Source organism: Saimiri boliviensis, chromosome 15, assembly GCF_048565385.1.
Source record: "Saimiri boliviensis isolate mSaiBol1 chromosome 15, mSaiBol1.pri, whole genome shotgun sequence".
Classification (NCBI taxonomy): Eukaryota; Metazoa; Chordata; class Mammalia; order Primates; family Cebidae; genus Saimiri; species Saimiri boliviensis.
In genome coordinates, this window is record NC_133463.1 from 68,842,995 (window position 1) to 68,855,623 (window position 12,629).

A 12,629-nucleotide genomic window follows, 5' to 3' on the forward strand; every position below is an offset into this window, starting at 1 on the left:
GTAAGACTAAGTACTAATTGATGCTGTTCCAAAGGCTTTGAGAGAAAATTCTGTCATCTAATGCTGTTATCTAGGAAGATGGTTATTTTTCCTGATCCAACTTTTTTCTTTTTTTGCTGCCTTCTGGAGAGTTAGCATCAGGAATAAAGTTGTAACCTGTAAGTGAATGCAGAAACTTGCTTCTGGCAGGGCGCGGTGGCTCATGCCTATAATCCTAGCACTTTGGGAGGTCGAGGTGGGTGGATCACCTGAGGTCAGGAGTTCAAGACCAGCCTGGCCATCATGGTGAAAACCCATCTTTAAAAAAAAAGAAACTTGCTTCTACACTGTCCTGGCTGAACAGTGGTTGAGTATTGGATTTTTCAATCACTGGACTTTGCTGATTAAGTAGAATGAAAAAGGAGAACTGAATTCTTAGAAATGAGATGTTTGGGCCGGGTGCGGTGGCTCACGCCTGTAATCCCAGCACTTTGGGAGGCCGAGGCAGGTGGATTACGAGGTCAAGAGATCGAGACCATCCTGGTCAACATGGTGAAACCCCGCCTCTACTAAAAATACAAAAAATTAGCTGGGCGTGGTGGTGCGTGCCTGTGATCCCAGCCACTCAGGAGGCTGAGGCAGGAGAATTGCCTGAACCCAGGAGGCGGTGGTTGCGGTGAGCCGAGATCGCGCCATTGCACTCCAGCCTGGGTAACAAGAGCGAAACTCCGTCTGGGGAAAAAAAGAAAGAAAGAAAGAAAGAAATGAGATATTTGAAGCCCTCATTGAAATCTGGCAGGCATCCTCAAAGTTCAAAGTAAAAGATCTCAGTTTCAAAAAAGGATCAGTGGTGCCATCACCATTTTACATGTTTTTGATTGCGTATGATAGAATGTGAAAAAAAGTGTTAATTACTGAAATTAGCAACGAAATCCATGCTCCCTGAGGTAGGTTAGTACTGTTTCCTCTTTCTCCTTGCTTCTGGGTCAAAGGGGAGAGTTTACTGTTACGCAAGCAGAAGAGAAAGGTCTTGTTTCCTTTCTTGGGTTTCTAAGAATAAGAGCTGTCAGGACTGAGCTGTGGTTTGTAAATCCCACTTCTTACCCATAGTTTGACAAGCTTCTCTCTCGAGAGGGTTCCCAAGACCCATGAGCTCATCTGTGATTTTTTTATTCTCAAGCCAGATGATCAGGACTTCACAGTGAGGCATTTAAAAATTAATAATCTCTCAGGAGGTTGGAAAAGAAAAAAATTTTTTAAAAAATTAATTATCCTAAATATATCAGGATTTTTTTTTTAGTACTATATATAAATGCCCTAGGCCAGACACACACATACAAAAACAGTTCTAAAGATATTGATGTAATCAGTATCATCGTGATAAGCAAGTAAGCTTCCAAGGATATGAAAAGAGACCATCCTGGCCAACATGGTGAAACTCCGTCTCTACTAAAAATACAAAAATTAGCTGGGCATGATGGCGCGCACCTGTACTCTGAGCTACTCTGGAGGCTGAGGCAGGAGAATCACTTGAATCCAGGAAGCAGAGGTTGCAGCCAACTGAGATCATGCCACTGCACTCCAGAGTGAGACTCCGTCTCAAAAAAAGAAAAGAGAATGTTTTCCCCGGGTCTCAATGTTTCTTTTTTTAATAAAATAAAGAGGAGAAGTGCATTAAAAGTAATGGTTAGCACTTCTGCCAAATAGTACAGTGTGATTCCTGTATCCAAATTCATAAGCCCCCTGGGGGTTTATGGGGAGTGGGAAGAGAGTTATTTGACAGGAATAAGATTTTGGTCCTCAAATATTGACCAGTTTTCTTACCTCCCAACCATTCTACTGAGAGAGTCTATTTCCATTTTGATATTTGACCTACTCGCCCTTGTTTGGTGAACATGTTTTCCCTTTTATGAGATTTCCGAAAGCAAAGGTGATAAGATCAGCAACCTGTCACCTCAGCAAGAAGCACTGGATTGCCTTTCACTGAGAAGGTGCTTGTCAGGCCAGAAGGCCGAGCAGGTAACCAGCGGGCAAGGCCCAGCTGCCTGGTGGGTCATCAGGCCTCGCCCCACGCTGTCTTTCCTTGTCTGCCACACCCTGGTTCCAGGACTGCACCTGACCTCTGACTGCCACTAGCAAAGGGGATCAGAGGATGACACTTCAGCAGATTAGGTCCCTTGGCTGAGGCCTTTTCTGTTTCTTTGTGGCACTTCAAGTTCATGACGTCTACAGAGCTGGATTAAAATGGTCCCTGTTCCCCGATCCCCTGGCTACTTGAGGAAGATACGGCAGCGCCTCTCCAATTCTTAGTGAGAACAGGATGGATGGGGAGGTTCATTGTCAGTGGATTTTAGGCAGCCGTAAGTCAGGAATTGGCTGCTGTCTGCCATCTTGGTAGGCACAGCAGTGAGCTGATGTGAAGAGAGGTCTTAGGAGGACTGCATGCCACTATCTTCCTGAGCTTCTAGATCCTTTCTTTTGCTTGCAGGACAGCGTGGCACAGGAGTGAGTGTGGCCCAGTAGCTGAGAGTGTGGGCACTGGCGTCTAACGCCTGAGTTTCATTCCTCTTCTGCCACACCCATTAGCTCCAGTACCTTGGACACAATCAGTTTAACTTTTCTGAGGTGGTTTTTGCAGTTATAAAATGGGGTAACAATGATCCTAACTCATTCATTCTTGTAATGATTAAGTGAGTTAATATAATCACAGCACTTTGCATGGTACCTCTCTAGCACATGTTGAGTACTCAGAAAAGGTCACTAGCATTATTACACAGGGCAGAAAGCAGTGTGTACGGTCCTAGGTGTTAAGAAGGAAATGAATGAAGCTTTAGTTTGTGGGACGGGTGCAGGACATTGGACGAAGAGGGTCTTAACTTTAACATATATAAGTCCGTATCAGGAGTTAAAAGAAAGAAATGTTAGAATCAGAAGACATACCATTTTTCCTCTTTGAAACAATTCAGGCTGGGCACTGTGACTCATGCCTGTGATCCCAGCACTTTGGGAGGCTGAGGCAGGCAGATCTCCTGAGGTCACGAGTTCAAGACCAGCCTGACCAACATGGTGAAACCTTGTCTCTACTAAAAATACAAAAATTAGCTAAGTGTGGTGGTGTGTGTGTGCCTGTAATCCCAGCTACTCAGGAGTGTGAGGCAGGAGAATTGCTTGAACACAGGAGGCAGAGGTTGCAGTGAGCTGAGATTGCGTCATTGCACTCCAGCCTGGGCAACAACAAGAGCAAAACTCTGTCTCAAAAAAACAAAAAAAAACAAAAAAAACTGACCTTCCCCTTTATCCCCCATCCCTGGCAAGCTTGCTTTTCTTCCCTTTCTTTTTTTTTCTTAGCGTTGTAACGTAGGTTTAGGGTTATTTATGTTCACCACTATTTTCTATCTCCACTCAGCTAAAATACAAACTGTGAAGCAGGGATCTTTGCCACGTTTCCTCACTGATGGTCACCTACGAGATATCAATGAATACCTGCTGAATACATGAATGGAGAACTTGGAAGTGCTTATTTCTTGACATTGTGTTTATTTCACAGTGCTGAAGAGACCCGTCACGTCTGAGGAACTCCTTACTCCCGGGGCTCCGTATGCAAGGAAGACATTCACGGTAGGCTGATGCTCTGGCTTTTTTCTCCCATTTTTCTGCACCGTGTCCATGTGTCATTGGGTAGCTTATAGACTGAAATGAAAATAACTTTTCTAATTTTCTTTTTGATTTTAGCGTAATTATGATAATAGGCTTTCTTGACCTTAAGGCACTAAAATACATTAGGACTTCACATGCCTTATTATTAATATAGCATTTAAAATGTTTTTGATGTGTTCTTTTTTAAAGAAAAGATTTTAGGCTGGGCGCAGTGGCTCATGCCTGTAATCCCAACACTTTGGGAAGCTGAGGCAGGCGGATCACCTGAGGTCAGGAGTTCAAGACCAGCCTGACAAATGTGATGAAACACCATCTCTACAAAAAAATGCAAAAAAAATTAGCCAGGCCTGGTGGTGGCATGTGCCTGTAATCCCCGCTACTTGGGAGGCTGAGACAGGAGAATGACTAGAACCTTGTAGGCAGAGGTTGCAGTGAGCAGAGATAGCACCATTGCACTTCTGCCTGGGCAACAAGAGCGAAACTTCATTGAAGAAAGGAAAGAAAAGAGAAGGGAAGAGAAGGGAAGAGAAGAGAAGAGAAAAGAAAAGATTTCCATTATGCACTTATTCTAATTTAACTGCAAATTTTAAGATTGGCATCATTTGCCTTAGAATCTAATAATTTCCGATTTTATTTCCCACCATTAGTAATTTAAGTCATTCGATTTTAAGGGAAATGAAGTGAAAATGATACCAGTAATCTCTTCTGCATCGTAATTCTAGAAATTATTTAAAACATTAAGGGAATGTTAAGGTAGAGAAAGGAAACTGGGATACGTCGTTCTACTGTAGGCATGGTGCTCTGACAATGTGAGCATGCCTTGAGGTACCCAAGCCTCTGACTTGTGAGCAGCTCCGACCGCCTGCCCCTTCTTGGAAGTCCTTTAGGTTCCTTCTGCCTGCGTTAGATTTCTTCAAACAGAATGAAAGTGCTCGTATCAGCATCAGGGCACCCACTCCCCTTCCCGTGTCTCTGTCAATCTCCTCAAATCCACGTTATCACCTCTTCAAAGGTTATCACGTCCTTCATCTTCTAACTTTAGAGGCATTGCGAGCCTGGAGGGTGGAATTCTATCCACACTCAGTCATGCTGCAAACATTTGCTGAGGTCTACTTCACATTCTGACTGCTGAGGAGTTAATAGGAGAAATGCACTGATAACATGTCTGTGCCAGGGCAAAAGATAAACTGTACCTTTGGAAGTGAAATTGAGTATAATATACAAATAACAGCAAACTGTAAAGTCATGGAAGTGCCTGAAAATCTGGAGCATTTCCACAAAAATTTTCATTTGCCTCCCTGTTTTTCCTCAGTCTCCAGCATTCAAGAGACAGTAGATTGTATTTTGCAAGTATTTATTTTTGATTTATTATTATTATTATTATTATTATTATTATTATTATTGAGATAGAGTTTTACTCTTGTTGCCTGGGCTGGAATGCAGTGGTGCAATCTTGGTTCACCATAACCTCCATCTCCTGGGTTCAAGTGATTCTCCTGCCTCAGCCTCCCGAGTAGCTGGGATTACAGGTGTGCACCGCCACGACCAGCTAATTTTGTATTTTTAGTAGAGATGGGGTTTCACCATGTTGGTCAGGCTGCTCTTGAACTCCCAACCTCAGGTGATCCACCCACCTCAGCCTCCCAAAGTGCTGGGATTATAGGCGTGAGCCATCACACCCGACCCCTAATTTCTGATTTTTAAGTTAAATGCCAACATTGTTAGTAATTGGTTGTGAGGATGTTTCAGCTGTGTTTTGGTTGGGCTGTGTGTGAAAGACATGGCTAGGAGCTGTCCAGGGAATGAAACTGCCAGCTCTAATAATGATTTCTATAGAAAAGTCCTGCTCTGATTCCAAACAACTTTTGGGTTAGAGTCTAAGTTCATTGTGAACTTTACGTACTTCTTCATTTATCCTCCTTGGTGGAGAATATTGTGTTTTAAGAAAGCCAAGTCTAGGCTGGGAGTGGTGGCTCACGCCTGTAAACCCAGTACTTTGGGAGGCTGAGGCGGGAGGATCACTTGACTTCAGGAGTTCGAGACCAGCCTGACCATCATGGTAAAACCCTGTGTCTACTAAAAACACACAAAATTAGCCAGGCATGGTGTTGTGTGCCTGTAATCCAGTTATTTGGGAGGCTGAGGCAGGAGAATCACTTGAACCCCATGAGGTGGAGGTTGCAGTCAGCTGAGATTGCACCACCGCACTCCAGCCTGAGTGACAGAACGAGACTTTGTCTCAAAAAAAAAAAAAAAAAAGAAAGCCAGATCTCTTTATTTCCCACCATTAGTAATTTAAATAATTATGCTAGACTTCAATGACATTGCAGAGTCAAGAGTGTATCATTTGGATATTGGGGAAAAGAACAAACTTAGAGTAGAAATTGTTATCAGGAGGGACATTTCAACCATGTTAAGACTTTTCATAAACCTTCTGTTGGAGTCTGACATTAAATTGTGTAACAGCCTAAGAAAGAGAAAATCTTCCAGTTGTTTGCTGAATCATGCCTTCACGGGAGCATCTTCTTTCTGCCAAACAGGTTATATACATACAGATATTTTTTACCACACTTTCTACAGGGAGATGCCTGCGTTTGTGATAGAAGCAGTATTCCAATCCCCTGGCAGGGAAGAAACGGAAGAAGATATGTCACAGTGCACACTTAATCTTGGGCGGGTTTTCTCTCTCTCAGAAGAATAGGCAAATTGCCGGAGACAGTCGGCTGCTTGCTAATTGTGGTTTTCCTCTCTAGATTGTTGGTGACGCGGTTGGCTGGGGTTTTGTGGTGCGAGGAAGTAAGCCATGCCACATCCAGGCTGTCGACCCCAGTGGCCCTGCAGCCGCAGCAGGAATGAAGGTACTACTAGTTCTTTTTCACCCTCTTTTATATCTGTCCTGGGTTCTTCATGCCAAGTTGGCCATGATTCTCACTAGAGACCTAAACTCGTCTTATTTTGTGTCCTTTTCTGTTTCTGCCCTCTCTTTCTGGTTCTCCAAAGTCTTTAACCTTTCCCTGGGTCTTCCCTCTCTTCCAATGAACATTTGGAAGTGTCTAGCCGGGCACGGTGGCTCACACCTATAATCCCAGCATTTTCAGAGGCCAAGGCAGGCAAATCACTTGAGGTCAGGAGTTCAAGTCCAGCGTGGCCAACATAGCAAAACCCTGTCTCTACTAGAAATATAACAATTAGCCGGGTGTGGTGGCGCACACCTGTAATCCCAGCTACTCAGGAGGCTGAGGCAGGAGAATGGCTTGAACCCGGGAGGCAGAAGTTGCAGTGAGCCAAGGTCGCGACATTGCGCTCCAGGCTGGGTGACGAAGAAAGACTCTGTCTCAAAAACAACAACAGCAGCAACAGCAACAACAACGTTTAGCTGTGTCTAAATACCACTAGCTTAATTTCATTATTTGGTGCCATGTGTACTGTTTCCCTAAGTGTTTTGGTTTCATTTTTGTCCAATTTCCTTTACCCTTTCTGAATGGGGTTAAAATGAAGCCAAGCACATACGATACAGCAACCAGGAGAGCAACTTTCCTGCCTCCCTGGTGTTTGGAGGTTTTCTCCAAACCTCCCCTGGTGCTTCACGTGTTCCCCCTTAACTAATACTGAGTTTGAAAAATTATATATCTCATTTTCCTTCAATCTTTGTGTCATCACATGGTAAAACCCAGTCTTTACTAAAGATATGAAAACTTAGCCAGGCATGGTGGCTCACTCCTGTAATCCCAGCTACTTGGGAGGATGAGGCAGGAGAATTGCTTGAACCCGGGAGGCAGAGGTTGCAGTGGGCTGAGATTGTTGCACCACTGTACCCCAACCTGGGCATCAGAGCAAGAAAGACTGTCTCAAGAAAAAGAAAAAAGACACATATACCATCAAAAAAATTTGGAAAATATATACAATAAGGAAAAAAATCAAAATTACTTCTAATCTTTCCTAACTCAGACTACTGTTAACATTTGTAAAGCAGCTTTATTGAAGTGTGTAATTGGCATCCTATAAAGTGTAGCCATTAACATTTTGATTTATATTCTTCTAGACTTCTTGTGTGTATATAGATGTTATGTACATTGTTTTTATTTATACAAAAATACACTATACGAGGATGTTGAGGTTTTCTGCTTTGAAATACATTTATATAGCACAGCTTTGTTATATCGTCTGAAATGTTTCACAAGAGGATATTTGTCTTGATTTTCTGAAACCGTAAGAGGATGCAGAAGGCTTAAAAGCTAAAGATCATTTCCCTGTTCATTTATTCAATACTTTCATCCTCTTCCATCAGCCTTTTCCTAGAGCAGCAATAAGTGTGATTGGGATCTCCGCTGCTCTGATTTCCAGCATGAGCGCTCTGGCATTGGTTTGCATGCTGGAGAAAATAAGTGGGCGACAGAAAATGGCTCAAGGAAGCAAAGAGCACCTTTACTGCCTGCCCAGATAATCAGCGCTGGGAGGATTAGAGGCTGCCTCTGCCTTTTGATTTGAAGGCCTCCCTCCTATCAGGGAGGCACAGGCCCCGGGGTCTTGTGCTCTGGGGCAGCCATGGAAACCCTACTGGCTAAGGTGGTACCTGGCAGAGCCCTTCTACCTTCCCAGGACTGCAGTGGGCACAGCACCAAAGCAACTTGGAGTAGGAATGTTGGCCAGGATCATAAAAAAGCAAGCACTTGCATCCATGCTGAGGCTGACTTTTTCATTTTCTAACAGAACTCTTGGCTGGGAAAGGGTTTTATATTTATTTCCACCATAAAAAGTACCTCGTATAAATTTTTTTTGGCACAAGGCTTCAGTTCTGAGTGTGCTCTCACTCGCATGATGCTTTGGCTTAAAGTGCATTTCTTTTGAGGAAAGCAATGAAGGTATTTACATCACAACTAAAGACTTTGTTTTGCTTAGTGAAATTAATTGATTTTAGTTTATCTTTGTTGATGTACATACGTAACTATTCTGGGTATCATTAACTGATTAACTCTTTAATGTATATACACTAATCGATGTTTTACCTGATATATTTTTTCAATTTCATAAGCTAATACTTCATGTGGTTTATATGTTTAGTTTCTTCAGAGGTATACAGTGGTTTTCATATGTTACAGAGCTTCACAGAGTTCATTAGAGCACTCTTTCCATCAACGTATTATTACACAGCTCTCTGGTCCAGCAAAACATCTGTTCTGAGGTTCTGTGATCAAAGCAGTTTTAAACTGCCACATACTTCACCCCCGTCTTAGAAATTCACAGAGCACATTAGCATATTAAAAATTCTGACAAATCCGGCAGGAGGAAAAAAGCTGGTTTAAATTGTTTAGCATAACATTTTATCATTTAAGAGAAACACGCAAAGGAATCTTTTATCGGTGTTGTTGGTAAGATATAACCCTAAAAGTCTTCTAAGAAGATGCTTTTGGCCAAACTGCATGAGAATTAATATAACGTCATGCACCACTTAACAACAAGGTTATGTTCTGTGAAATGGGTTTTAAGGCAATTTTGTCATTGTGTGACCATCATGGAGTGTACTTACACAAACCTGGGTCTTATAGCCTGCCTGTACAGCATGTTACTGTACTAAATACTGCAGGCCATTGTAACACAATGGTATTTGCATATCTTATTTATGTATTTATTTAATTTTTTATAGAGATAGGGTTTCAATGTGTTGGCCAGGATGGTCTTAATCTCCTGACCTGTGATCTGCATACCTCGGCCTCCCAAAGTGCTAGGATTACAGGTGTGAGCTGCCATGCCCAGCCATGTATCTAAACATAGGAAAAGTAATGAATTGAGATATAATGTTATGACAATTATGATGTCACTGGGCAATGGGAATTTTTTAGCTCCATTACAATCGTATAAGATGATGAGGGGCTGGACGCAGTGGCTCATGCCTGTAATTCCAGCACTTTGGGAGGCCGACGTGGACAGATCACCTGAGGTCAGGAGGTCCAGACCTACCTGGCCAACATGCTAAAACCTAGTCTTTATTAAATATAGAAAAATTAGTCGGACATGCTGGTGGGTGCCTGTAGTCCCAGCTACTTGAGAGGCTGGGGCAGGAGAATTGCTTGAACCTGGGAGGCGGAGGTTGCAGTGAGCCAAGATCGTGCCATTGCATTCCAGCCTGGGTATCAAGAGGGAAACCCCATCTCAGAAAAAAAAAAAAAAAGAAAAGAAAAGATGGTGGGACCACCATCATATATGCAGTTTGTAGTTGAATGGAACGTCATTATGCAGTGCATGACTATACAGAGAGATATATATTTTAGTATTACAGTTTGTTGGTTAAATTAAAACAATAGCAAATAGCAGGTCCTGCCATAGAGTTTGGCTGTTTATATTTATTTGAAATCATTTTGTACATTATTTTCTTACCTAAAATACTGAATAAATTATTTCCTATTATACCATTTGTCATAATTTCACTTAAAACAAGCCATTTGTATGATCTAATCGTAAAGGCTTGCTCCCACCAACCTGTCATCACTGCTTTCTTCAACTTGGAAAATTGCAGAGTTTGGGGTGTGTAGTCCTCAAGAGGGTCCTGGGGTATCCTGTGGGAAGGATCTACCCACTTGGGCACTGATTCACCTGCTAGGTCCGAGTGGTGGAAATTGTCCGATAGATGCCTCCTTTTGGCATCTCTGACTGTCCAGAGCTGACCTAGGATGGTGTAAAGTACCTCGATGTCCCTTCCTGCACTGAATGTCAGGCTCTCCCTGAGTCACGGTTCTCATTTTCTCTGGGTTTTGAATGGGGACAGGGCCCTGTATCTCAGTGTTTGTGGCTACTTCATCCAGTGAGATTGTTATACTTTTGCTATAGCTACTTTTTTTTTTTTTTTTTGAGATGGGGTTTTGCTCTTGGTTGCCTAGTCTAGAGTGCCATGGCGTGATCTCAGCTCACTGCAACCTCCACCTCCCAGGTTCAAGTGATTCTCCTGCCTCAGCCTCCCTAGTAGCTGGGATTACAGGCATGTGCCACTATGCCCGGCTAATTTTGTGTATTTTTAGTAGAGACGGGATTTCACCACGTTGGCCAGGCTCGACCCAGCATCTTTGAATTTAGAGTTATTCTTATTTCGAAAGTTCTTTTACTTAAAAAATAAAATCTGCAAACCTCGTGCTAGGAGGACTTTTGTTTGGCACTACAATTCTAGAGGGGAGCATGAAATATGAAAATCATCAGAAGTTTGGTCAACTCATGCAATGCATTTACATCCAGAAGTTGTTTCCTGCATTTTTCCTTTGATGACTTTTTATTCATCCTTGAAGAATTTTGTATCCAGGGCTTCTGGTTTCCTTTCAGTGCAAAGGGGAAAGGAGCAAACAAGAGAAGGAACTATCTCTTCTATGTACTTGACCCTGTACCATGCAAGCCCCTTTCTCTACAGGAGCTCATGTACTGTCAGCATCCAAATACTCATATCCCGGACAGAGAGATCATTCCCGGAGGAAAAATTCTGTCTCTTATCTCTTTGCCGCTACTTTGAAAGGAAAGCCAGTTCCTTCCTCAAGCGATTTTTTTTTTCTTTTTTTTAGACCGAGTCTCACTCTGTCGCCCAGGCTGGAGTGCAGTAGTGCGATCTTGGCTCACTGCAACCTTTACTTCCCGGGTTCAAGTGATTCTTCTGCTTGAACCTCCTGAGTAGCTGGGACTACAGGCATGTGCCACCACGCCCGATTTTGTATGTTTAGGAGAGACAGGGTTTCACTATGTCGGCCAGGCTTTCTCAAACTCCTGACCTTAAGTGATCTGCCAAAGCCACCACACCCAACCCCCAAGCTATTCTGTATGTTACAGTCTAATGAATATTGTGAAACCTTGGCTTCCTGTCACAACCCTGAATGATATAATCTTTTTTTTTTTTTTAATCACATCAAGTCTAAACCCATTTCTGGACCACACTATCCATGATAACCTTATTTTACATGATCCTCTAGAAGGTATTCTCTGCTCTAGTCCGGGAGAATATTTACATTTCAGGAATACATCATGATTATACCTATGTCTGCCTCTCCAGAAAATCTAATTAAGTGACTCAGACACTGAAAATATTCTAATGGCTCTCCATTACAATAAGAATAAACTGAGAGGTTTTCTGTGGCCTACAAAGTCTGTAATCTGGACCCTACTTATCATGCCTTTATCTCCTTCCCTGGCCTTCTCTCTGTCTCAGAAACTGGGTTTGTTCCTGCCTAGGGCTGAATGGCTGGTTCCATTGTTGTCCTTCAAGTCTCATATTAAATGTTAATTTTTTAGAGAAACCTTCCTTAAATACCCTGTGATATTCCTTCTGTTTTCCTCCAATTACGTCTCCTCATATCACCACGTGGTTTTAGTCATTTTAAGCTGCTATATAGAATTGATGGCTTACCTGACACACGTTTGTTTGGGAAGTCCAAGATGGAGATGCTGGCAGACCCGGTGTTTGGTGAGGGTCTGCTTTCCGGTTTGCAGGTGGTCATCTTCTCACTGTGTGTCAGCAGGATGATACGACTCCAATGAGTGGAGGAAACCAGGTTCTGTATCTTGAATTGAATTGGAAAAAACGACACGGACACACGTGGAGTCATTTTAAGGAGTGGAGAGTTTAATAGGCAAGAAAGACGGGAGAAGGCAAAAGATGGAAGCTCCCCCGTGCAGAGACAGAGGGAGGGAGGCTCCAAAGCCGAAAGAGGAAACATCAGGTGCCATGAATACCAGCCAGTTTTATGAGTAGGCTGGAGGAGGTGGTGCCTGATATGCATAGGGCTCAGGGGATTGGTTCAACCGGGCATGCCATTCACACCACCTGAAAAAGCTGGCCCTCCCACCCAAGACTTTCAATATGCAAATACAGGGCGTCTTGACATTCTACACATGTGGGGATATGTGGGGCGGCCATGTTGCCAGGAACATGTGGAGCAAGGGCAAGAAGTGGGGGGAATCACCATGTTTGGATGGACCCAATTTCTAATGGCCAGCATCTGCATATCAGAGGTTTCATTAAA

At 43.0% G+C, this 12,629-nt stretch overlaps 1 protein-coding gene across 2 annotated transcripts in view; it reads left to right on the top strand.

The window, feature by feature from the left end:
* The window catches only part of DEPTOR (DEP domain containing MTOR interacting protein), a 193,085-nt gene that overhangs the window by 132,515 nt on the left and 47,941 nt on the right, over nucleotides 1–12,629 (top strand). For both annotated transcript variants that reach the window (XM_003933101.4, XM_074387085.1), the window contains exons 7-8: nucleotides 3,527–3,597; nucleotides 6,390–6,494. In XM_003933101.4, the coding sequence (XP_003933150.1) occupies nucleotides 3,527–3,597; nucleotides 6,390–6,494 (176 nt within the window). The remainder of the gene's footprint in view (nucleotides 1–3,526; nucleotides 3,598–6,389; nucleotides 6,495–12,629) is intronic.